Raw genomic sequence first — 27,076 nt, forward strand, 5'->3', positions numbered from 1 at the left:
GAGTTCGCGGAATCGAATCCCGGCCGCGGCGGCCGCATTTCGATGGAGGCGAAATGCAAGAAGCTCGTGTGCTTCCATTGTAGTAGACGTTAATGAACCCCAGGTGGTCAAAATTAATCTGGAGCCCTCCACTACGGCGTGCCTTATAATCAGAACTGGTTTTGGCACGTAAAAAACCCCAAAAGAAGAAATAAATCTGAGTGCAAGGTGCCGGATGGGGCAGATATGCTTTACTTGTTTGAAGCGGCAAGCAGGAAAGCAGGATGTGTTTCTCCGTTTGCGTTTCGCAAGACCTACTGATGAAAAACTATATGCGAAACAATACACACGAGAGATACATGCTGCTTGAAGAACGAGAAAAATATTTGTTCTCCAAAGGGAACCGTACAATAACATAGTAGAATGAAAGCCGACACTGCAGCCGCAATGCACGGGCAATCACCGAGCGGCATTAAAAAATAAAATGAAGAGAAAGAAAGGCATTTATTCTTAAGACATATATACAGGTCATATTCGATTATGAACACCATTTGAGAGGTCTGAACGCAAATACCAGCGCGCGAAGTAGTGCGAATGACCCTGCCGAGCAGTATCGCCAGCAGTTTCCAACGGCGCGACCTTGATGCGGCCCAATCCAGTTCGATCGCAGCGCCGCCACAGTATTTTTCCACGTCGGGCGCCTCACTGCAAAGCATGCGCCGCCCCAGCGGCTCGTCCCACTCGACCATATTCTAGTACACTCTAGTGTACTAGAATATGCGCGAGCACGTTGTCGTTGTTGAATGGATCTGATTGCGCTGCGTTTGGGGGCGACTGCAGCCGGACGTTACGGAAAGATACGGTGGGAACTTCTTTCGGTGCTATGTGATTGCAACGACAAGTACCGCCGGCAGCAGCGTGTCGCCGACGTCATCATGGCTAGGTGGCGTATGCCACCGCCCGGTTTAAAGGGAATTTCTTTCTCTATGGGTTCTGCCTCATCTATCCATCCATCTTTGCCGACATAAGGCAAGTGCAGCTCGCCGGACCGTGACAAGCACCCGAAGTGTTGCGGTCTGCACTGCGTCGTCTTTGATTGTGTTGTGAGGAATCGTAACGCACTGAGGTTGGCAGATGCATGCGAAAGCATACCAGCAGGGAGTGACTGTGCCATTTTTCTCTTAACGTCAGGTGAGTATATCAGCATTTGTTCCAGTTTTCAAACGGCGCGTACTTGGCCCTTCCGGTTTGACTGCATTTTGCGCGACGTTTCTCTTGGCATTACAGACGTTTCCTAGGCATGCGTGCGGATGCGTGCGAAAATACTACTGGCATCTGAAATTTTAGCAAAGCTGGGCCGGTATTTTGTAACGATGCCTTTCCGGTAATAATGCCTTTTCGCGCTTATCGCCCTTTTCAGTGGTCAGAGCAACGGTCCGCTCGCGTTATCAACGGGATCAGCCGGCCGTCAGCGGTGGATGATAAGACTAGTGTATAAGAAGTCATAAAGCATTGCTACAAAATCGCGGCCCTGTGCTGTCAGGCGAAACACCGTTCTTACCGGTCCTAGTGGTGAGCGGCCTGTCGCATTAAAATATCCGCAGAATAACAAGTACTGCGTAACTTGAAGTGTGAAGAAAATCGTAGCACCAGTGTGACATAAGCTGCCGAAGTCGAAAACATTGAATACAGTTCGTGTATCTTGAAGATTCGCTAGTGCTTCAAGTATATTACCTAGAATAATGAAACCACAACAATGCTGTATGGAGTGTCGGGCAATGTGGTACCACAGAAATGTTGATAGCGGCAAAGCGACTGCATGCACAAACGTATGAGGCACAATGCTTTAACCGCTGAAACAAATTAAGTTTAATGGGTATATGACTGCAAGTTAGAAAAACATTAGCTGACAATCTAAACCGATATATAATGTATTAGTTTTCGCATAATCTATTCAAAAGCATGAATTTGCTGCAATCTTTGTATAGTAAAACATACTAGGCTTAAAAAACCTGGGTGTGTTCTGCGGTGAACTTAAAATAATATTATTGGATTTTCTATTTGTGCCCTGTGTTCTGTGGAAAAAAAAGGTATTTTTATTTTTATGTTACTGCTTCTATTTGGCAAGCAGAACTGAGTTCATTGCAAAGTTGTTCCTCTCAGTGCGCTGCATATGAACCCAAGTTAATCTCGTCTTGGCTATTGTAATGTGCGTATAAGAATTTTAAGTAAATACAGCTGTAGGCTTAATCGCTGTAGGAAATTTTGTTGTATAAGTAGAAGCCTATTTATTATTTTACTGCTTCCATGCACAAATACGTTTTTTCTTGTACCAAGAAAGTCTGCCAGTGTTGAATGAAGTATAATTAAGTGCGGTGTATTCTACTAAATTATTTTAAAAATTTTGTCTGTCATGTATCAGAGATCAGTTTACCTTGGACGAAACAGTGTTCTGTCATCTGCTCCTCTACTGCTGTTGTCGTGCATACTTAAAAATGTTTGATATGTATTTTGTTTTAGGGTATTCAAGAAGCGGCAACAGCCACAGGAAGTAGCCATCTTATCCAGCACGTTATGGGTGAGACAACTCGTAGCAGGCACTTTGGCATATCTCCTGAGCAGTATGATGCTATTTGTAATAACTGCGTGACCTCGTTCCTGCCTTGATTCATTTTAGTAATATTGTGCAAAGGGTAATACGTTTACATACAGACCGAGTAATCGCACAAAGACGAGACATGGCTGGAGGAGGCAAGACACACAAGCATCCTTTGTCCGTGTCTCAATGTTGTGCAGTTACTCTGTCGTTATCTACCTACAAGCCGAAATTTGTCTTCAGCTACGTTTACTAATTCTCAGTTATTACAATTTCATTAACGCAATGTTGAAAACACAGATGTACAGCGGAAGGCATGACTTGAAATGATTAAAAGCCGTACAGCAAGGAGCATTGCTGAAGCCTCCCCGCAGGGGCGTCTGCGTCAGCAGGCGTTTGGTGTGTTGCGACACCACGGACCCGAGCACATGGGGGTTGAACCCTCCTGCGTCTAACCGTGCGCAGCTTAGCCGTGTCCGGGGAAAAGGGGATCCTGGAGGTTGAGCCGAAGCCGGGAGTTTGGACCTTTATGGCCCCCCGGCGGAGGCAACACACCTCTTTGGCCTCGGCTTCACGTAGACGGCACCCCCGGACTGACCCACCCAGGGGAAATCGGTAGTTGCCTTTTCCTGTCTCTCTCTCCCTCCAACCTTCGTCTTTCTCTCTCACTTTCCATCTCTCCTGTCTTCTCTTCACTTCGCTTTACTTCCAATTTTCCAGGCAGCAAGGGTTAACCTGGTGTAGTTTATCCATCCTTGGGTCTATTATATTAGGTTATAGTGGCTATGTACAGCTGGCGTCTGCATCTCCTTCGGGTCTTGTAGCGTCCCCTTGTTGGGTTCGGTGGTGGGCGGCTGGCATAGCTACCGAAATCATTGTTACCTTATGGCTTTATCGTCATTCCCCCGACTCCCTGATCGCTCTCACAAACGAGGGCGCACCGAAGATATCTTTCAATTCAATGGCAGCAAATTGCAAAACTTCCCCAGATTTCATGTTATCCATTCCGATAAACCCGAAAAGACGGTGAGAATGATCTCACCCTTTCTCGTTTCGAAAAGTCTCACCGAAGCTCTTGGAGCAGGCTACAAAGCGTCGAAATTGGCTAGCGGCGACCTCCTTTTGGAACTCCGCGACGTAAAACAGCACGAAAAGCTTCCTAACCTAGTGTCATTTGGGGAGATCCCAGTGACAATATCCCCACACCGAACTATGAACACCAGCCGTGGTGTAGTCTCCGACGATGACCTCATGGAACTGACAGAAGCTGAACTGTTGGAAGGCTGGAGCGAACAAAACGTGATCACTGTCAAACGAATCATGCTAAGACGGGACGGCAAAGAGATCAAAACCAAGCATATAGTACTAACTTTTGGCTCAAGCATCCTGCCCGAGACAATCGAGGCAGGCTATGTGAAGCTACGGGTTAGACCCTATGTACCAAACCCTCTTCGTCGCTTCAAGTGCCAGCGTTTCGGCCACAGTTCCCAGAACTGCCGAGGCCGACAGACATGTGCTAAATGTAGTTCCGGTGACCATGCCTCTGAAACATGTGAAAACACTCTACACTGTGTCATTTGTGATGGCGAGCATGCCGCATACTCGCGGTCATGCCCGTCTTGGAAGAAAGAAAAAGAAATAGTCACGATCAAAGTAGAGGAAAACATAACTTTCAAAGAGGCTCGCAGGCGGGTGTCATACCTGCCTAAAGTCAGTTTTGCCGAGGTGGCACGTCAGGGGGCAGCGGCACCCGGCGGCTGTCCGGTCCACACAGAGTGAGTCGGCGGTGACGCCATCCGCCCCCGCGGCGGCTGCGGCTAGCGCTGCTCCGCCATCTCAGAACAAGGGACCATCAACCTCCGGGCTGGTGGCCTCCAGGGCCTCGTCCCTCGAGACGAGGCTTTCACGTCAAACGAACCGCCCGCAAGAGCGCGTGTCTAGCGCCCCGCAAGAGGCAATGGACACAACCGGCCAGACGGCGCCACCAGCGCCTAAGGAGCGGCGAGATTCTCTCGACCGCTCCAGCAAAGAAAGATCTCGTGTCACGGCGCCTGCAAAGGGCCCCGCGAGCTAATCTTCATCTCTTAAACACACAGCACAAACACATTTGTCATTATGGAGACACAAATACTACAGTGGAATGTCAGAGGACTTCTTCACTACCTCGACGATATTACAGAACTCCTACACAAACACAATCCGAAGTTGCTGTGTGTTCAAGAGACGCATCTGAAACCCACAAATACAAACTTTCTTCGTCAATACACCATCTACCGCAAAGACCGTGACGTGGCGAACGCCTCGTCTGGCGGTGTAGCAATAGTTGCCGACAAGTCTGTAGCTTGTCAATATGTCGCCCTTCAGACGCCCCTAGAGGCAGTGTCAGTTCGGGCAATTCTTTTCAGTAAGTTGGTAACCGTATGCACCATTTATATACCCCCGAATCATCATCTCGAGAAAACAGATTTCCATAACCTCATTGATCAGCTTCCCGAACCCTACATACTCGTGGGAGATTTTAACGCTCATAACACGATGTGGGGAGACTCACGATGCGATACGAGAGGTAGATTCATAGAAAAATTCCTCGTGAACTCCGGTGCATGCCTCTTCAATAAAAAGGAGCCAACCTATTATAACCTTCATCACAATTCATACTCATCAATAGACTTGGCGATTGGTTCTGCTTCCCTTTTTCCCGACTTGGAATGGAGTGTAATCAAAAACCCATTCGGAAGTGACCACTTTCCAATCACACTAAACTTAGTAGCCCAACATAACTCCCTTCCGCATGTCCCTAGGTGGAAACTAGCCTCCGCCGACTGGAAACTTTTTAAAGAATCGACATTTATATCACGAGATTTTATCAGCGAATTTAGCATAGACGACGCAGTAGCGTATTTTACCGCTTTTATCATCGACGCAGCAAACAAGTTCATTCCACAATAAATCGGTAGCTCATCCAAAAGACGAGTGCCGTGGTGGAATGATGAGTGCAAGGAGGCGCGGAAAAAACAAAATAAAGCGTGGGGCATACTCCGTCGATCCCCAACTGCAGAAAATTTGATGGAATTTAAAAACATAAAATCACAGGGAAGGCGAACGCGACGACAAGCTAAAAGGGCAAGCTGGGAGAGGTTCCTATCGAGTATTAATTCATTCACACAGGAGGCAAAAGTATGGAATGGGCTCAGGAGGCTTAAGGGACAACAAATTCATCCATTGCCCCTGGTGGATAAAGAAGGAAATAAGTTGGAAGACCAGGCTGACGCTCTTGGTGAACACTTCGAGCGCGTGTCTAGTTCCACCCACTATTCGGAGAGCTTCCTGAAATATAAAGCAATAGAAGAACGTAAGCCTCTGAACCGGAAATGTAGCCCAAATCAACTTTATAACCGTCCTTTTGGTATTGCCGAACTTAAAGCCGCCTTGTCAGCTTGTCAGAGCTCTGCACCGGGTCCGGATAGAATCATGTACGATATGATCAAGCACTTGCACTGCGACACGCAAATCACACTACTCACACTTTTCAATACCATCTGGGCTGCTGGGTATCTTCCATCTAAATGGAAAGAAGCTATTGTCATCCCAGTTTTGAAGCACGGTAATGATACTTCATTGCTGACCAGCTACCGGCCTATAGCACTTACGAGCTGCCTTTGTAAGGTTTTTGAGAAAATGATCAATCACCGTCTTGTACATTTCTTAGAGTTGAACAAAATGCTTGACCCATTTCAATGTGGCTTTAGGGAAGGCCGATCTACAACCGATCACCTCGTGCGCATCGAAGCAAACATCCGTGATGCATTTGTACACAAGCAGTATTTCTTGTCTATATTTCTTGATATGGCAAAGGCGTACGATACGACATGGCGGTACGGGATCTTACGAGACCTGTCGCACATGGGCATTCGAGGTAATATGCTTAGCACTATAGAAAGCTACCTGTCTAACCGTACTTTTCGAGTCAAAGTTGGTAACGTATTGTCCCGCCCATTTATTCAAGAAACTGGTGTGCCACAAGGGGGCGTGCTTAGTTGCACCCTTTTCATTGTGAAAATGAATTCCCTTCACAAAGTCATTCCATCCTCAATGTTTTATTCAATATATGTCGATGATGTGCAGATCGGATTTAAGTCTTGTAACCTTGCAATATGCGAGCGTCAGGTTCAGCTCGGACTGAACAAAGTGTCAAAATGGGCAAATGAAAATGGTTTCAAGCTAAACCCTCGCAAAAGCTCCTGTATACTCTTCTCTAGAAAGAGAGGCTTAATACGAGATCCAGATATCATGCTGCATGGACAACGCATACCAATCAACACTGAACACAAATTTTTAGGCATTATACTTGACACAAAACTAACCTTCATTCCTCATATCAAGTACCTCAAAGCTAAGTGCCTGAAAACAATGAACATCCTGAAAATACTGTCACACACAACATGGGGTAGCGACAGAAAATGCCTCATGAACCTCTACAGGAGCCTTGTACGATCGCGGTTAGACTACGGCGCAGTAGTGTATAACTCTGCTACCCCCAGTGCTCTGAAGATGCTGGACCCTGTGCATCATCTTGGTATCCGCCTCGCCACCGGTGCCTTCAGGACAAGCCCTATTCAAAGCCTCTATGTTGAATCGAACGAATGGTCCCTTGATCTACAACGATCATATTCTACTTTTAATTACTTTCTGAAAGTACACACTGATAAAGACCATCCTTGTTATCCTACCATGAGCGATATGACCTCTGCAACACTTTTTCAAAACAAGCCTGCTGTAAGAGAGCCACTCTCGCTCCGTGTGAGGAAGATGAGCGAAGATATGGGCGTTCCGCTTCTTGAAAATCGCCTAATGGCTCCTGCTAAGCCGTTACCGCCGTGGTTGTGGCAGATCATTGACTGCGACACGTCATTTGTTGAGGTAAGCAAGCATGCTCCAGAGGCCCACATTCGTATGCATTTTCGAGAGTTACAATTTAAGTACTCGTGCCCAGAATACTACACAGATGCGTCTAAATCGCATGCCGGCGTGTCTTATGCAGCCGTCGGCCCATCCTATTCGGAGTCAGATGTTCTTCACCATCATACAAGCATCTTTACAGCAGAGGCGTATGCACTATGGTGCGCTGCGAAACAGATCAAGCAGTTAAAACTACATAAGGCGGTCATATATACAGACTCGTTAAGCGTCGTTAAAACTTTGATGTCATGTTGCAAACACAAAAATCCAGTAATTACAGAACTTTTCTCACTCCTATGTACTATTTATGCCTCTGGCCAACATGTAACGGTATGCTGGGTGCCTGGACACAGAGGTATTGAAGGTAACGTGCTAGCAGACCGAATGGCAACTTCCTTAGATACAAAATCTTGCAACCTGTCCATAGCTGTTCCAGTTATAGACCTAAAGCCATATTTGCGGAAAAAACTGAGAACGTACTGGCAACATAAGTGGGACGCTGAAATCCTTAATAAGCTCCACGTGATTAAGCCACATTTAGGGCACTGGCCATCACTGACCAACTCGAGACGAAGTGATGTCCTATTCTGTCGTCTCAGAATAGGGCACACTTATGGTACACATAGTTTTTTGTTGACTGGCGGTGAACCTCCAATCTGTAGTAGATGTGGGAACACCCTCAGTGTTCAGCATGTCTTCCTGGAATGTCGCGAAGCACAAGCTGAGAGGGAAGAACACTTCCCTTTAGCATATAGGCAGTGTATACCGCTTCACCTGACACTGTTTCTAGGCAGAGAACCGCTTTTCGACATGAAATCTGTTTTAGCATTCTTAAGTGACGTCCATACGCTCAACGTATTCTGCCCAAGAAATTCGTAGCACGGCCTCCTGCGAGAGGCCGCTGTTGCGATGTCAATCTTTGTTTATAGCACATGCCTCGGGCCCCTTGTACTCAAGGTACCTGGTGAGGCTGTTGTGCTACTCGTTGTCAAGCATCACCTTTTAATTTTTATATACATGTTATCGCAACCTTGTTGCACATTTCATACTCATTGCATACGCCACTTCAGTCACTATCATTATTTTACTACCTATATGTTTTACGCCATTTACAGCGACAGTTTTAGGCCCCTTTACAGCCATGTCACATCTACCATGATAAACTCATTGCGTGCGTCATAGCAGCTCATCAATTACATTACCACTTGTCATGGCGCTCTTTGGCCATACCTGGCCCTTGCGCCATAAAACACCACACATCATCATCATCATTGCTGAAGCCAATATTTCGACAAGGAGACAAGTCCTCTTGTTGAAGCGTTGGGCTCCAGCGACATTCCTTGTTCTACCGCTATTTACTGTTAAAAGGAAGCATTATTGCTCTTGCTGAAGTATTGTGAATTATGGAACAAAAATTAGCAGGGTGAAATGTCAAGAATGTGAATGTTGTCATAACAAGAAACGAGCAGAAAACCTAGAATAACATATAGAGAAGCACATTGTTATCTTCCACTTCCCAGTTAGCCAGCTTCATTCTCGGCTTGCACTTTGTTGCATTAACACTAATGGCAATTCGTTAATTGAATTATCTTGGTGATTTACTTATGATGAGAGATGATGAATGTGGATTGATGCAGCTTAAAATTAACACAGGTTAAGCAAATATACAGTGGCATTTTAAGAGGGCAGGCTAGCTGTTGACTCTTGATAACTTGATGGCATGACCTCGGGTTACAACCGAGCTTCCATGCACAGCTTGGCAGCACATTCTTTTTCATCTTTGCTTGCATTTTCATAAACTTAAATGCGGGTTATTTTTGTCGGGGTTCTAGTTGTGTTGTAGGCCCTAACCGTTAACCTTTATTTGTATTCATAGCCATGTTACACAGACAACTGCTGCATTTTTCTTGTAAATTGTGACACGGTAAGGCTAAGCACACTTGTGCAACTTTGTTACAGGTACAACCTGGCTGCACCTGCACCTGCTTCCCGCCACTACCCCATCCTAACTACGTCCACTACAGAGTTGGCAGCCTTAGTGATGATGCCAAGCAGGCAGACAGCAATATGCAGGTAAATGTAATCCAGCAGCGTCTTCTTGACTGAAGCAGCTTGTAGCCACTCAGCAACGAAGGAATTAACTTAGAAGCAGTTTAGAGTCCCCTCTATCAGTCAAGGAATGCTCAAGACCATGCATTTTGTCTCAACCGCCAAGAGGCTATGTGGATTAGATGAACCACAATGCAAATTTTGAGACTGGTGGGAGACCACTTATACAGTTTTTTTTTCTTGCTTAACAGAAAACTACTCTGATAAAGTTTTACCAATTTAAAAGCAATACAGTTTGCTCTCAGATGTGATATTTGGCATGTTTTTACTAGGACCGCCTCAATGTTAAACGTGCAGACACTAAAACTGAGATTTTTTAAAGTTCATCCTCATCTCTGTGCACTTCTGCATAATATACCGTTTTGAAAGCATTTTTTGTACACAGTAGTTGTCTTGAGCTTTGTGACCACTGTGAGCGTGATTACGTAGGTTTACAGCTTTTGCTAGAAGCCAGTTATCTGAAAATGAAAATAGGCCATTGTGCACATTTTTACCGGCCCATAATAATCATAATATTTAAACAATGGATAATAATCAAGAAATGCTATTTTAGGTCTAAGGCCTTGTCATTCTCCTGAGAAAAATTTATTTTGTTTTGTCATAATGAAGGAACCGGTTTCTAGGCTATACCTTTTGGTGGCTTACAACAAAATTCACATAGTGCTTATGCGAGTAAAAAAACTGCTTCACGTAGAAGTATTTCATGAAATGACCATTTGTCTTATATTGAAGGGTCTCCAATTTTTCAAAAGGAAATCCCAAATGCTCAAGCACCAGGGGTGCGATCGCGCAAACAGCTCGCTTTCCGCACGTTCGGTTTGACTGCTACGTCACAAAGTGGGAAAGCTGCGGTACCGCCCCGCTGTCTCTGACGGCCCCTGACGCAATCACAATTCTGCCCGATCACGAGAAGGCAAGCGAAGGAACGGAAAAGCGAGCTGTTTGCGCGATCGCACCCCAAGTTGGGACAGTTGGCATGTAATAGCCTACTTACAGAAATACGGCATACGGAGGGCCAAGTAATGTACACTTGACATTACGTTGAGGTGGAATTATTGATCCACACAATACAAAATGACAAGTATTCCATCGTGTTAGCAGTTCCTCACATTTACTTATACTTTTTGCACATTTATTCAGTCGGGTGACCTGTGCCTGTTTTCATTATCTGCTATGCATAGACGGTGAGTTTAGATTTGTCCTGAGGTGGACTATTTTGGTGTTTGGACTTGTGTTCTTCAGGTTGCCTCAAAAGTTTACCCAAGCAGTGCCACACACTCGAGCTGGGCCCCTAGAAAAGGATGCGAACCAGGCTCCACGTGTCGATGTCAGATGAAGCCAGGGATCAAGGCAAACTGCTGTGCCCCAGCATTCAACGTTTTGTTACCCCTCTACATGCTTCGCCTATTTCGCAGCGGTACCTCGGCTGCCATCTATAGCAGCGCCAGATTACCCATTTTCATATGAAAACTGACGTAGCATACACTTCTGAGGTCTGAAAGGCAGCAAGCACATTGTGCAAGCCATTGCTACACAGAGTTTTGCTGGGCAAATGAAATATGCTCCCTTGTAGGTCTGCATACTGAGGCCAATATTTGTTCTGACACAAGGACCCAGTAGTGAATATTTATTAGCCAAACTTTTATAAAACCCACCGCGATAGCCCAGTGGCTATGGTATTGTGCTGCTGAGCTTGGCACATCACAAAGTGTGGTCAGAGGTGCACGATAGGATGAGTTTTTTAAGTGCGAAGCATTTCTTGGTGAACATTTTCCACTTTGAGAGTATCTATCTAGCCACTACGCCTTGCGTCTGTTATGGTCGTTTCGTGAATTTGGTATATACCAAAATTGGCATAGTATGACAAGAGTGTATGACGAACGTAAATGACAGGTCACGACATGAATGTCATGTAGGTCACGAAACAACCGCCTACATCTTGGTGCTCTCATGGTTGTTTCGGTAACTTGGTAGGGTACCAAAATTGGCATAGTATGACAAGAGTGTATGACGAACACAAACGTGTGGTCATGACATGAATATCATGACGTGTGATGTAGGTCATGAAACAACCGCCTATGTCTTGGTGCTCTCATGGTCATTTCATTAACTTGGTAGGCTCCCCGCACACTGCTTCGCATAACATTGGTTCCCACAGGGCGTGAGACCTGCCGGCTTTTTTTCTTGTGTGTAGTTGTGACCCGTAGCTTTCAGTGCACAGCATAGAGCTGGTGATGGTATGTGGCAAGAATAGAACGCCTGTGCAAAGGGTAGTGAAGACGAGCGAGAAATCGTGAAGGTGAGCTGACAAATGATTTTGTGACCATCACTGTGACCGTGACAGTCATTTATCAAACACCTGTAGCTTAGCTATTATGGCTTTATTTCAAACAATTTTGTGGCTGTATGTTCATTGCAGACTAGTACACAGCTGCTAGTATACTATACCAAATTCTGTAGCCTAGAGTGGCTTTGGGGTCCTTTAGCCCACCTGCCACGGTGGCTTAGTCAGCTAAGGTGTTGCGCTGCTGAGCACGAGATCGCGGGATCGAATCCCGGCCGCAGCGGCTGCGTTTCGATGGAGGTGAAATGCAAAATGCCTGTGTGCTTGCGTTGTAGTGCACGTTAAACAACCCCAGGTGGTCAAAATTACTCCGGAGCATTCCACTACGATGTGCCTCGTAATCGGAACTGGTTTTGGCACGTTAAACCCCAGAAAAAGGGTCCTTTAGCCATCATGTTGAAGGACACTAGAGTGGCTGGGGCATGAAACCTTAAACTGGAGTTCTGTTTAGGCGGGAAACAGCTATCAATATATAAATAAATTTTATAGCAGGGTTAGTTGGGGGCCCTTTAACTATGAAGTTGAAGGCCTGTTGAGTGGCTGAGGCATGAAGCCTTAATCAGGCCTGAGTGCTGTTTAGGTGGGAAGCACTGCTCTGGGAAAAACACTTGTATAGGAAATTGCTGTGGCGCAAGCCGTCGTAACACCAGAGGTTGCAGCCAATGCGCCACGCATGACGCGAGGGCTCTCGAGTTGCCGCCGCTTTACGTAAGGTGGCAGCAGGGGTAGTCTGGGCTCATTTCTCCACTCCGCTGCACTTGAAAGTATCTAGTCGGCGGGTGTTGCGAGCATTCAAACTGTATTCTTATGTCTCCGACTTTTGAGAAAGAGCTTCACGTCATAGTGCCTTACACCAGGGAGGTCTTCAATACCACTAAATGGTTACCGTCGCCTGAAATGGACTTTTCGCATGAATTTGTGCATGCAGCGTGACTTTAGACTCGTTATTTATTCTTTGTTTATTTTATTATTTCTTTATTTGCCGGATACAGATTGGTTCTGAACTACACGGTGATGAATGCATCATTGCCAAATGAATCGCGCTTGAACGAATATATTTTTTATATGCTCACGATTGAGCTCATTTGTTTCTTCTTCCTCATTACAATATTAATAAACACTCCTTTATTAGCATATACAACTATGCAGAAACAGTATTTACTGTCTTTCCAAAATTATTGTTGGCGTGTTATCTAATATATATTTCGGATAACACATGCATATGTATATATATTAACAACAATATATATATATGTTGTTAATGTTATTAATAATAAAAAACATTTGGTTGAGAAATTAGTTCCCAAGCACATCATGGAAAGATTACATCACTGGGAAAACTGGCTTACATAAAAATCAAAGTTCATCGATGCTTTCTGCACCACCGTGATATTCCTTGTAGAAGCTTCGGCGTGCGCTGTCTGCAGTATGCATCCCAAGTGTAGTCCACTGCATAAGTCTTCAACGGTCATCGCGGCATCACTTAACTGCATGTTTCACACTGTTTCTGTTCATTGTTGCTCAGAGGGGCCGGCCAGGTCGGCCGCAAACATGAAGGCGCGGCGGCGCCACTCTGTCTGGACAGAACGACATCTACTCCCGTCTTTGGCAGTCTCCAGCATTTCGTAGGCACATGCATGTTAGCACTTGCCATCTGACACTACTGGTGGAGGTGCCTAAACGGCGCCTGAAGGGAACTAAACAATAATTAAACAAGTGGTGACTGCACAACAGTGAAATTTAGTTACAGCCAGGTGATCATAAATCAAGTACGCCCATAAGCCCAATGCTACCCGCAATGGCGTGAGAACCAAATATTTTTTTACTCTGTGAACTCGCCATTAGGAATTTTCGCGCTTCCTGAAACGCGTCCCTTGCTATCAGAGCTCTGTGTCAGTCTTGTTGAGATTAACTGCGCCGATCAGAAACATTTAAGCTCCATAGAGCCTGATACCCTTATTTTGTGGGCCAGGCTGGCAGACGGCCTCTACAAGCTATTAAAAACACTTTTCAAAGCCACGAAAATTTGCGATAATAACCGACTGCTTACAGCACAGCGAAAGCTTGCAATGCACGTCTTTGAGCCGATAAAACCCCTGGCGACCGCTGTAGAAACTCGACAGGTGCGGCGACGTGTTTGCGGCGCTCGTTTGGCCATCTCTCCTTTTCTACCACCGTGGGTGTAGTCAAACCTTACGAGATTAAGCAGGCTGTGTGACCATTGGCCGCTGCCCCGTTTTAATTAAGGGGATGCCCCTAAACATCGACATGATCAGAACGAAAAATGCAATTAAATGTTACGGAGCACAGGCTCAGATATATTTTTACCATTTCCGTACATAATCTTCTACAAGGAGAAAAGGCTTACAGCTATCATTACGCAGGATGTGGATGTATGCAGCCGACAAGCAGCAGAACAGCGCAGTGACGATTCGTGAGTGGATGGGCCAGTTCGAGGGCATCCCCAACGAGGCCAAGCACATGGCACGCATGGGCCAGTGCTTCTCCACTGAGCAGTCTGTCCGTGTGCAGGCCAGCCAAGTGCTGGACATCCCTGACATTGTGGCTGGCTGCCACCCAGTCAGGAAGAAACGATACATTTTCTCAGACGGCGTTGGCATGATGCTCGTGCCACTTGCTGAAGAGGTGAGGAGGAGCCTGGACTTGTAGACCCTGATGCCTCTAAAGGCTGATTCCAACTAGGCCAACACGGCACTGATCTTGGTCTGCTGACTGTTGGCGACAGTGTTTTTCTTCCTGTAAACTGGTTGCATCGTCAGTTTTCCAACCAAAATCGTGTCGGCGTAGTGTGAATCAGCCTTAATGGCTCCTCACTAGGATTGGGCATTGCAGGCAGGCTAGTGTGACATGTGCACACTTTTAAATAATACACATAGCGCCGACAAAAAGTAAAATGTATTCAGCTCATGTGCACTTGTGTTCTCTCGCTGACAACTGTATCTGCACAGTATTACAACATACTCTTCAATAACAGCTGAAAACTAATGGCAGCCTGTGTGCCCTTACTGTTGGGGGTTCCTTGCTTCCTAGCAGAGAGACTGCATCACATTGAAGATGTGTCCGTGTCACATCTGTTGCCCGCAACGTCATCTTTTGTGGCGTGCGGTAAATTGGCCAACACAGAGCGTGCACTGGAACTTTGCGACACAGCAAAAAGGAGGAAGAGAAGCAAAAGTTGAAAGGGCTCATCGCATGACGCTCTCCCTCAGCTTTGATGTTGCAAGAAGCCAGGGAAAGGAATGCAGTCCGCGGATGCTATAGCCTGTTTCACTGCAACTTGGTAAACAGTGATGGCTGCGGGGCCTATGCACTCCATGCTGCAGAGAGCCATCCGCATCTTGACATAGTTTTCGTGTTGTTTTTTTTAATGTGAGGCACTTTGTTGGAAACAAATTTTGTCATTCTCATGACTCATCATCAGGCATTTTTTAATTAGTACTTCACTTGAAACATTCTTTTTTCCTGACATGTAGCGCCACCTGGCTTTTCAATTTATAAACAAGTGGAGCCATGGCCTTAAAATTGGCCGACGCGCACTGTCTGCGCTCGCTGCTCGATGTAGTGAGGCCAGGTTGGGCCAACAGGCAAGGGGGCAGAGGTGCCAAATATGCAGGAACATGTGGTGCATATGTGTGGACATGTGTGTATGGAATGTCTGCACTGTTTTCTTTTTTTTTTGAGCAGACAGCGTGCTGCAGCAGCGAGCAGAGTGATAAACTGGGAGGAGTCGTGTGACATTCTACCACAATACTATCGCAATACTATTAGCCCACAGCAACTGCAGCCTTCATGTTTGGCGAGTTACGATGGCACAGAGCATAGTCTAGGCAAAGAGAGCGCGAGTTTGCAGTGAAACTTGCCATGTAGTAGGCATGGCATCACAACATTTTTTTCTTTGATAGTAATGAATCGATTTGAAAATTTGCTTGCACTGGAACACACTTTGTGTAACCGTAATTTCTAATAGGGCCTGGTGGGCCCCCCCCCCCTTTAAAAGTACCATCGTAACACTACCAACTTATTTTCTTTTTGTTAAATGATTATCTAAACCCTCGCAAAACTAGGCAGAACACTGGAAAGGGTTCGTGCGTTAAATGATTTACCATAATACGTGTCTACAGACCAGATTTTGTTTTCTTTAGTACCCAGGAGGTAGATGTATCACGACACAGAGATGCACTGGCTCGCTCTGTTGATTTGATTGTTGTGACTGAGAGTAGTCAGTCATAAAAATGAATAAAAAAACTTTTTAAAGCACTTGTAGCACTCCTGATAATGTTTTTTAATGAGCAACTTCATAATACCTAGCATTATTGTTACACCTCAGCGAATTTCGCTCTCATAGCATCACAATGTCGATGCAAAGTCTGTCATTTCTACTCACTCTAGTATCAAATTCAAATATTGCATAACTCAATTCAATGCATTTTATTTACTAGATACTTCTGGCTGGCTATCTGAGCTGTAAAAGTTATATACAGCTTGACAAAAGGCCCAGGTTGCCACTACAAGGCAGATACAGCAAAACAGCATGTCAGATACTGAAATGAGCTTTGCAGGACAAAGTGAGTCGCAATACAAAAATAAACTGTATTTACACACTATAAAATCCTATGCGTAACAGGGATATCTACCTCAAATTGCTGACAACAAGGATGATAAAACATAAAAAATGCAACTAACGACCAGAAAAAAATGTTTGAACATACAATAAATAAAAGGAAAAAAAAAACGAGTGACAGCTCATTTTTGTATTAGAAAAAGAACAAACAAGTGCATCCCAACGTTGCCAAGTGTGACTGTTTTGCTTAAGAGAACATGTTGTGGAGTTCCTCCAACTTCGAAAATATATCTGTGCTCCTTTAAGGGGGGACGTGGCTTTGAAAGTCAACTTCCTGATTTCTTCATGGGTTTTCATGAAAATTGGCACGAATGTTTAGAATGTCTCCCTGATACTTCCATAAAAGTTTCAGAGTTATACCTTGATAATATTTTATTGAGCAGAATTTTTCTCTCTTGAACTTTCTGGAGCGCCTGGGGACCTTATAAAACATCATGGAAGGCTCGTTGAGTATTGAATGCATAGCTCAATGCGTGCAGGAGGTCGTGACGGTCTTACTTTTTTTTTCGCAACAGAAATTTTTTAGATAGTCATTTTTCAAGTTACCTTCACACCAAGCACACTTTCGGAGTGAACGAATAGCCACACCATAAATTTATAAAAAGTCAAGATGAAAATGTGAGACTGTCTCGACCTGCACTGTAGTCCAAGGAACGTGACAAAAAAAACAATCAAAATAGGCTAAACGGTAACGAAGAAATCAGCTCCAGAAACTGAGCAGAAAGGCGAAAAAACAGTTTTGAGAACACGGCTCTAAGTTTCACCTTCTCTTCAGTTCTCTAAAACGCACCAAATTGGTAATCTTTGATGTGTTTTGTGATGTGGAGCTTCTTGGACATGTGGCCTCTGGTCTGCTGTGCCTTTGTTCTGCGTTTTTCATGTTTGTAGGGCATTCTTTACTGCTGCTCTACAAAGAGCATGGTGCCTGGGTTTCAAACCAAGTGAGGTGCAGAACTATGTGGCCATAATGTCACATGTAAGAGGTCACCCGTGGCGAGAGAAGAGGACGAAGAAGTTGGCGGAACGTTCCGAACGGCGCGAGCGCGCGAGGCGCACGAACCGAGGCATAGTCGAGGGATTAACGGCGCTGTCCGTCGAGTTTCAACGTGGCACCGGGTCAGGAAGGTCGCATCTCCAGCTATGTTCTGGCGACGGGAGACTTGGGGGTCTGGTTGAGTCCGCGACGCTGGCCGTCCAAGGTGTGGCCGTCGACCTCGGCAAGTTCGGGCGAGGCTCCTGGACGAGCTGCAGCTTCTCACGGCAGGACCAGGCACCCCAGAGAGGATCCCCCTTCTGCGGCAGACCGGCACGTTCGAATCTCCTCGGGACGACACGTCGGCACTCCTGAAGAAGTTGCGACGCATCCCGACGCTAGGCCTAGCAGGTGGGCCTAAGCAACGCCGAGCGTCATCGCTGACGAGCTCATCACCGACGAACCGACGAGCTCACCGCCGAAAAAGAGACAACGCAAGTCGTCGGCACCTATGGCAGCAACAACACCCGAATGAACACGACTTGGACCCGACGTGAGGAACGTCAAGTCGGCGGCCCGTAAGAGTGCACGTTTTTGATATCGACGCAGCTAGGCCGGGGCCAGGGTGGTCAGACTTTTAAGAACAAAGGCTAGGACTGACCTAGAGACTTTAAGGCTGAGCTAGGTTCCGAAACTGAAATCGAATATTTTCTGGTAGTTTTGCATGTAGTCGGAGCTTGATATTTCCTATTAAGTAAGCATTTTTGTGAAGTTATGTGCTTAGTTTGGCGTGCCCTTAGTATTGAGTTTCAGTTTCAGTGTTGTGTGTTGCGTGCTTCTACCTCTCCTGTATATATTAAATCTTCGTTTGCCGTGCCGCCAGTCGTCTCTCTCCTCCATCGAGAGTAGCGCATGCTCGCGACTCTCCGCACTCCCAAGTAAAGGTGACACATAAATATACAGCAGTTCTAGTGTTGTACCTGCAGACTGCCTCATTGATAGCAGTCTCTAGTACAGTCAGTGAGGCATTGTTTTCTTTTCGACCATGTTACTGAATGAAGGCTCTCGGCAGCGTTTTGGATCATCTTCCATTGACAATGGCTATGGATGTTAGGAGAGCCACTGATAGATAGGCAGCAATGCAGCTGCTAGGTGCTTTCTAGCCTGTACTTTTGTATGATGCCTCACTTCTGCAGCCAGGTGTCTGTGCCAGCCCAAGTGGCCTAGTGAACAGAGCTCATCATGAGGTTCTTTTTATGAAGGGGTGGTATGATAGGTATTGGTACGAGATATCGTGGCAATACGATAATAGAGTCGGCGCGCGATGTGCCAAGTCGCGGGTCTGAGGTGCTGATGTGCGAAATGCCTGGTCGTGGGTCCAAAGAATAGACGCTCGGTGAGCTCAATCGCGCAGTCCGAGGTGCCAACACGCGAAATGTCCAGCCGCGGGCTCGAGGAGTCGACGCTCGATTAGCTTAGCCGCGCAGTCCGAGGTGCCGATGCGCGAAATGCCTAGCCGCGGGCTCGGGGAGTCGACGCTCGCGATGCCGATGCGCGAAATGCCTAGCCGCAGGTCCGAGGAGTCGACACTCAATGAGCGATGTGCTGACGCGTGAAATGCGTAGCCGCGGGCTCGAGGAGTCGACGCTCGATGTGCTTAGTCGCGCAGCGGAGGCGCCGATGCACGAAATGCTTAGGCAAGGATCCGAGAAGTCCGCGTGCGATGTGCTTGATCGCCGAGTCGGAGGCGCCTACGGGCGAAAGGCTTAGCCTCGTGTCCGACGATTCCGTGCCCGAAGCTTGGTCGCGAAGTCCGCGTCGCCAATGCTCGGAATGCCTAGCGGCGGGTCTGAGACGTCCACAAAAAGCGGGATCGGCCACGCTACTGCGATGTCCGAATAGCGCCCGTTTTAACACTCGTCGAGATTACGGAACGCGAGGAGACCGCAACAAGCGGTGCAGACGATGCCATCACGGAGCGAGCACCGGACCAATGGCGAACCGCGCTGGAGTCACGTGGCGGGCGCGGCCAATCAGTGGCTCCGGCACGACCTTCAATCATTTGCTTTTTGTGTGCTCGTTTCTGTATGGAGGAGATAGCTGAAGCAGCAAATTTGAAGACGGAGAAATGCGCTTTCCAACGAGACCAAGATGGCGGCGCTCGGCTGCGCAAGTTCCGGAGATATCGTGGCTTGAAAAACGCCGTTGTTGCGCGATTTCCGTGAAATTTTTTGGCACCTTGGCTGATACAACAATTTTTTTAGAGCATTTCTACTTGGTTTTCAGTGATGATATTTCGGAATCAGATAGAGTTATAGAAACTGAAAATTTTATTTTCAAAAATGATTTTTTTAGCCATTTTTCGCGATGCGAAAGCCGCGTCCCCCCTTAAAGGTTCAAAATGTGTGCACAGCTGTACGACGTGATGAAGCTGACGGACCGTCCATCGGCCATCCAAATTCGGTGCGCCGGGTACGCGTGCTATGCATTAACCACGCCCCGCCCAACAAGAAGCTGATCTGCCTGCGGCCCAGCATGCAGCTCGGAGAACCTCGAAGTGGTCAGTCTCCGCACCACGTATTTTGACTGATCGGATCAGTATTCTTTTAAACCATGTGGTGAAGCAGTGATGAAGCACAAAACATGTGACGGACGGCACAAGTGGTCATTGATATCTGTTAGTAGTGCTTGTCATGTCCATCTTGGTGTCATTTGGTCTCATGAGTTTAATGGCACAAAGCAACACTGAGGCTCTGAAAGACACCGTAGCACTGGAGGGCTACCGATTAATATTGAAAAGGTTAAGCATAAGGGGTGTGCAAATAGTAATTTTTGAAACAGAATACAAATCTAATCAAATAGTTTTCGAAAATGAACAACTGTCATCACCAATACTGTAAAACAATCTTCACATTCTAGTTTATTCACAGTGTTAGGAAGTTGATGTCATTATATTGCACATTATATATCGTTGTCTAATAAAAGCACAAAATGAGCATCAGAAGCAAATAAGTTGTTTAATCGCATATTTGGGACTCATTGCCGAGTGCGAATGATTACAGTTTAGCTGGCAAAGTTTGGCTTCCTGAATGATGTAACATGCTTTACTACGTAACTCATTGTGTTTTATACCCATACTATGTTCACCGGGATGACAGTTATACATGCTTGCTCCAATTTTATGCTTTATTGTGCACAGTTGGTGATTTGAAATATTCTGGTTCACGAATTGCGACTGTTCAATTTGAAGACTGATTGAATGCAGCAGAATTCGATTCGTTATACGATAGTTGCGAGTTTCCCTTAGGCGCCAATGAATTCTGTCTATTGAAACTTTAAATTTACCGCATCTTTTTAATCTTCAGAATCGTGTGATGTGTATTGCCAAAGAATGGATTAAGAATTTTCTTTGAGAGTTTTGCCAAGTTTACACAAATGTAGACACCGTGCTCAATCTAAGAACGTCAGATATGACAGCCATTCCATGTCTAACATACTTGGAAAGCACTCATCGAACCATTTGAAGTATGTGCTGCACGTAACACACTGTGAAATAGAATGAAAGATGTGAAGCTGCTACACGATAAAATACTGACAGAAACAAAACACCCTGACGCTCTGCCATTTCAAGTCATTTACCTTCTTACCTTCCAAGAAATTTTACGAAAAGTCTTTAATGAAGTGTTTACTGAGCTGTTCCAGCATGTTCGCGACACATTTTAAAAAGTTGGTTGATCCTTCTTAAATAGAAATTGGTAGAACACGAAAGTGAAATGTGTCTTCACAGAAGCTGTTGCATCTTTGCTTCATGACTCATAGCCTGCTGCAGCGAAAGGCGCACTATTTGAGGGCCGGCGACCATGGTGCAGGTTTGCTTGGCGCGCGGAGTCCTATTGGCGAGCGGCGTCCAGCCGTCGAGTCGCTTTGGCGATGGTACGAGCATTTTGGTCCGACTTACAGTGTCTTGGGCAGCCGGTTGAGTTGCGATGCGCTCAGCTTCAAGAATGTGAGAGGCAGAGTTCGCAGCATGCACCGGGAACGCGCAAAGGCGTTGTGCTTCATGCTGGCATGTCTCTCACCAGACCAAAGTGAGATTTGCCCATCGACGCCCTTGCTGTGCTGCACTGCTTAGCGCAGCAGTTTTCTTAGTTGGTGCCATCGCAGGTGAAGCAGTAGGCGGCGTGTAAGCACTGCTGATGCATGTTGAAGCTGCACTTCATAGGCGACGAGACGCCACCGGCTAATCCGACATAAGGCTTTAATCCAACGAGAAAGACAAACCATGTGCGGAAAGTGCCAATACTAGGCTGTACCGCATTGGAGCCTCCTCCTTTGTAAGGGCTGTCTGTTGTAGTAGTGCATTTTTTCTCACATAACTTGCCCATCGAAACGCTTGCCTGCTTTCTAACGCATCCTCTTCAGACGCTTCTCTTACTGCTTGCATTTTCCGTGCGTATCTTGCCTGCACATGCTCTCGCTTGTGTTTTAACTGTGCCTCTGCGAAGGTTGAGTTTTGTACACATTTTCTCGCTGCATTCCGACGTCTCCGTTCCTCATCACTGAGCAGTTTCTTTGGGAGCGGCATAGTCACAGAGTTTTCATATTAAATGTAATACAAGTAATGAACTGTCGAGTGCACTGGTTGCGTGTCAAGAAAATTCCAGCTATAGTTACAGCTTTGGGCAGATGTTGTCGACAGTTAGTAGCTTTCTGACAAAATATCGCATCTGAGGTTAGTACGCCCATGTGTAGGTGGCAGCTAGTGTACAGAAGTTTGTGTATTCACAGAAATTCCCCTGTTCGAGACTAGATGGCGCTTCAGGTTTTTGGGACACAAAACAGGAGGACGGATGGTGCTTAGCAGAAAGTGAGCCCGAGCACCTAGCCAAAGAATGCAACGCTATAAAAAGGTTTCACTAAGCATCACGCGCATACTCGGGTGCTTGTTACTGTATTTACTCAATTATAGGTTGAACACGAATATAGGTTGATCTGTATATAATGAACTCGCTGTGAATATAAAATAATTTGAATATAGGTCGACCAATATCTTTAAAAAACCAAACGCTTTGAACATGACACACCTTTACCAGAAGCTCGGCTACTGAATCTCGCTAGTCGACGCCACAAGCTGCATGCTCATCAGAACTGCTAGAGAAGTCATCCTCATCGGCTGCCCCGCAGCTGTCCTCGGCACCCCAAACGACGTCGTCCTCGGTATGGTTGAGTCCATTGGATATGCAGCACTTCTTAAAGCTAGCTTGATGATCTACAGACTGACTGCGGTGCGTGTGATGAAGCTTCGTTAGCTTGGTACTTTTGCCAGTTTTGGTTGCGAATATATAAGTTGATAGCTCATTTCGGGTAACATTTGCATGAAAAAAAAATAAGGTCGACTTACCGTACTTACTCAATTCTAAGCACCCCCTTTTTTTCACGATCGCAATGCCCAAAGTGAGGGGGTGCTTAGATTCAAAAAATTGAAAGTGACCCCGTCCCCCTCTTCTTTCCTTTGCGACATCATGAGGAGATGGGTGCGAGAAATAACATTTTATTTGACAAACATTCAAAAGAAATTTAGGTGCGGACAGTGAACCCACCGCTTGTGTTGGATGCTCAGTCACTCTCACTGCCACTCGAGTTCGTCGCACCGCTTGAAGCACCGCTCTCAGTACCCCACAGCAAGTCGTCTTCCGTTCCGTTGAAGTGATTTGTGATCGAACACTTCTTAAATCATTTGGCCACAACGTCGACCTAAACCCGCTTCCACTCGTCCGAAATCCACCTTGTGATGGTTGACTCCCTGGGGACGCTTTCTGCAGCTTTCCCGTCGGCGTCTTCATCTGGTCAGGGTTCCGCAACCACTCTTTGTACTCCTATCGGAGATTGGCTTTGAAAGGTTTGTTGACTGAAATGTCGAGGGGTTGCAGCACTGGCGTCATGCCGCCCGGAATGACAACCAAGTCGCATTTGCTGTTCCAAAGCTTGGTCTTTACCTCCGGGGTCAGATGGCTGCAAAACGCGTCAAACAGAAGCATCGACCGCGTGCCTGCAGGTCCACCGAGCAATGCTCCCGGGCACTGCTGCCACGCGACTCGAATCCAGTCTGACTGTCATCCACCCTTTTTCGTACACTCTCACGATGACATCTTTAGGAAAACATTCATTTTTTGGCATGTTTTTTTCCCTTTTGAGAGTGATACATGGCGGAAGCTTTTGGCCGTCGGCTGTTATGCACAGCATCACTGTGACATGCTGCTTCTCGTACCGTCGTCCTCACCTTCACTTCTCGGGCTCCCACTTCATTAACTGTGCATGCCCTCGGCATCTCAAAACACACTGGCGTCTCATCGGCATTGCTGATCTGGCCAAGCTCGTAGCAATGTTCCATGCAGAGCTTCATCACATACTGCTGAAAAGCGATAACTTTTTCTTCAAAATCGGCTGGCAGCTTCTGGCATATTGTTGTCTGGCATCTCAAAAAAATCCGTTTCCCCAGCCCTGGCTGGCGCGAAACACCAGCGGGGAATCTGCATTCTTGTTGCGATCTCCAACGCTTTCATTGGGATTCTATTGGCAGTGACAGCGAAGCCCCTGCATCGTTTGCTGCGAACAAACATACATACTTCTTCCATTTGTGTATGTCGGCCCTTGGGTGGTCCCCTGAACTTTTTGCGCGTCAGGGCACCTTTGATAATCTGGTCCCGCTGTTTCCTCCACCTGATGATGCAGGCTCGGTTCATGCCGAATTCCGCGGTGGCACTGTGGTTGCCATTGTCTGCGGCAAACGCAATTGTAGTTCGCTTGAGCTTCAAACTGTAGACAGCCCTCTTTGAACTCATCATTTTGTTAGGGCTGTCAAACAACTGACGCCCAACAAAGCAACGTGCACTCGCAATGCCCGTGAAACCTGCTCAGCGCTGCTGATACCAGGCCCACGTGACAACATGCTGATAGTTATAGGGGCCGCTTTTGGCCCGTTTTTGACGTCCTGTGCCACCATCTGTCGTGCAGCGAAGGAACGCGGCAACGGCGAGCACGGCCAGACTGGAGAGGTGCGCAGGCTCCTGAGTCCGCATGCCGCGGACGCTGTGCCATCCCGGAACTCCGACGGCTCCGATGGCAGGTGCATGACAGTGCAGCAGCTGTAATAGTCATTGTTGCTTTTGAGTTTGCAAACACAATCTTGGGAGAAGAATATGAACTGAAAGGAACAAACATAATAAAAGCTAATGCATTGTAAAAGGGCATTAGCAATGCAACAACTGAATGTGGAAAAAAAGTGGAAAAAAGTTATGCAGGTCTCACGTACTGTGGGGATCGACATTAAGCGAAGCATTGTGCAGGTATAGTGCAGTCCACTTATAACGATATATCGCTTACAACGATGAGTCGACTTAAGAGTATCAACTTATGCATTAGGGCTTTAAAAAACATATAACGATATGTTATTCACCGCATTGCAAAAGCCACAGAGAGCATCGCTAGTTGGTGCAGCATGCATAAAATGGCACCAGCCTCGCGGCTGCGTCGCCGGCAGTCGTGCGAGTGTCAGAAGAGGAGGGGTGGGGGAAGGAAAGCGATAAGCGAGCGGCGCCTGCACTCCCTCTCTCAGCGAGTGCGAAAATGCACCGCAGAAGAAGCGGGAGGTGCGCCGACAAAGCACACAGCTGGGTCGCTTGAGAAGAAGCAGCAAATGATGAGCTCGCGGAGTCGATGATTATAAAAACCGGACTCGCCACGAACATGAATGCTAGAAGCAGTGGCCATGGCGATCAATGGAAAAGGCGGGCTTTGTGCGCCTTCACAAAACCCCCCATGGGTGAAATCAACACGATAGAAGCCGCTCACATTAGCGAACTCTACGAGCACGTTGCTACTGACGATGAAATAAGTGGTGCTTCGATGGAGAAGTTTCTGAGTGCGGATAGTGCTGCCTCGTTCTGTGAAGAGATCTCAGAGGCGGCGATTGTTAACGCGACAAATGGCGTTGTGCAACGGAGGCGACAACAGCAGCGGCTTTGACGACGAGATTAACAACGGCCCGTGTTTGACACCGACCCCAATTTTCAACCAAAGTGCAATGTCGTCGATCGAGTCGCTCATTAATTTATTTCACGCACGCTAAATTATAGCCGCCAGTGTTCGCTCAGCAGCTGGACGCGATGCACACCTCGGTTGTGAAACTGAAACTTGTGCGAAAGCAAGTGCAGATTTCTGATTATTTCGGCGCACCTAAGGATTGGAACGCTATTTAGAAGTATAAATATTTCATTTTGCACAGCCTACTTTCTACAATGTCGATTTTGTATCGCAAGTGGTAAATTTGGTTTTGGGACTAGAAAGGTATATTCGGCAAGGCTTTTTTTTTCGGCAGTCCAGATATAGAGATGATTGGTTATAACGATTGGATTTTTCATTCTTGATATTGTTATAAGTGGACTGCACTATACTGCATAGCTGGTTATCCAGCACCGTTTGCTATTCTCTTACCAAGTGAATCAATGCATTTATGCAAGATGAGCAATTGTGGGGTGAGTGCATGTGTGTGACAACAGCAGCAACACGACGTCAATGGCAGTGACAACAGCATGATGGGGACGGCATGCCGTACATTTTGTTGTGTACTCCAGTGAAGAAATATTACAGCCTGTTCATTTACAAGGTGGGTCAATCGCACAGGTGGTGCAGTGTCGCGTAGTGTGTCAAGAAAGCTAGCTGCCTAGAGGGAAGAATGGAGGAAACTGGTGCTTTCTTACTTTTATAAGCAACTTTTGTTGCTATGCAACATGATTCATGCTAAGGAGGGTGGTAAGATAGACAGTTATACATGCATTCTATTCCTGCGTCTTTGATGCAGGACTGGAATTCACGCACATACCCTTGGTATTTTAAATAAACTTTCTATGCAAGTACAGAATTATAATCCCAAGTGCTAGTTGACATTGGCACAAATAGGGGCATGCATATGTTGGCATGCATACTGCCACATTGCATAGGCAGGAAACCGTAACCTTGCCAAGTTCATATATCTTCAGAACAAAGCACCAGCAGACAAGGGACATAGCAAAGCACACTGGTGCTTGCTTTTCTATGTCCCCTGTTTATGCTTTTTGAAGATGACTGCACAGCCACCCTTCTTCTCAGCGAGAACCGATTGCAAGTCCTTCTTTAAGGTGTGCACATGACCAAAGAACAGAACATCGTGCTGCTCTGTCATGAAAGTAGGGAGGCAAGGTCAGATGTTGGGGCTGATAGCTGGAAGAGTTGTCAAAAACTGGGACATAAATGGGGATGGGCTGTTGCTGCATGACACTGAAGGTACTGGCATGTCTTGCACAAGATGAACAGTGCTCGTCTTGTCTGAATTTTCAGCGGGCCTTTGGTACAGGACTTCCATAGCGCTGCCCGTGGATCGTGCCCGCAATATGCTTGCAGTGATTGACACTACAGACAAGCTCCGGTATGGAGAGG

The 27,076-nt window shown here is 46.4% G+C and overlaps 1 protein-coding gene across 2 annotated transcripts; it reads left to right on the forward strand.

Moving 5' to 3' along the window:
- Positions 1-996: 996 nt before the first annotated feature.
- LOC125942278 (uncharacterized) lies at positions 997-27,076 on the forward strand. 2 transcript variants are annotated; one of them, XR_007464955.1, is made up of 7 exons: positions 997-1,170; positions 2,500-2,557; positions 9,494-9,607; positions 14,372-14,633; positions 20,016-20,162; positions 24,617-24,728; positions 26,978-27,076. XR_007464955.1 is itself a non-coding variant. In XM_049660441.1 (7 exons), the coding sequence occupies exons 3-7, from the start codon at positions 9,576-9,578 to the stop codon at positions 27,045-27,047; spliced, it is 642 nt and encodes a 213-aa protein (XP_049516398.1). In that variant the 5' UTR covers positions 997-1,170; positions 2,500-2,557; positions 9,494-9,575; the 3' UTR covers positions 27,048-27,076. The 2 variants fall into 2 exon arrangements, 1 of the variants encoding a protein (XP_049516398.1); XM_049660441.1 differs by having other exon boundaries at positions 19,997-20,162.

The sequence above is a fragment of the Dermacentor silvarum genome, chromosome 1 (assembly GCF_013339745.2).
Source record: "Dermacentor silvarum isolate Dsil-2018 chromosome 1, BIME_Dsil_1.4, whole genome shotgun sequence".
In the NCBI taxonomy this organism is placed as follows: Eukaryota; Metazoa; Arthropoda; class Arachnida; order Ixodida; family Ixodidae; genus Dermacentor; species Dermacentor silvarum.

Coding starts and splice junctions, on each gene's coding strand:
- LOC125942278 (XM_049660441.1), top strand. CDS start 9,576: ATGATGCCAAGCAGGCAGACAGCAATATGCAG. Junction 14,634..19,996: donor TCGTGCCACTTGCTGAAGAG/GTGAGGAGGAGC, acceptor CCCCCCTTAAAG/GTTCAAAATGTGTGCACAGC. Junction 24,729..26,977: donor TCCGACGGCTCCGATGGCAG/GTGCATGACAGT, acceptor CTGAATTTTCAG/CGGGCCTTTGGTACAGGACT.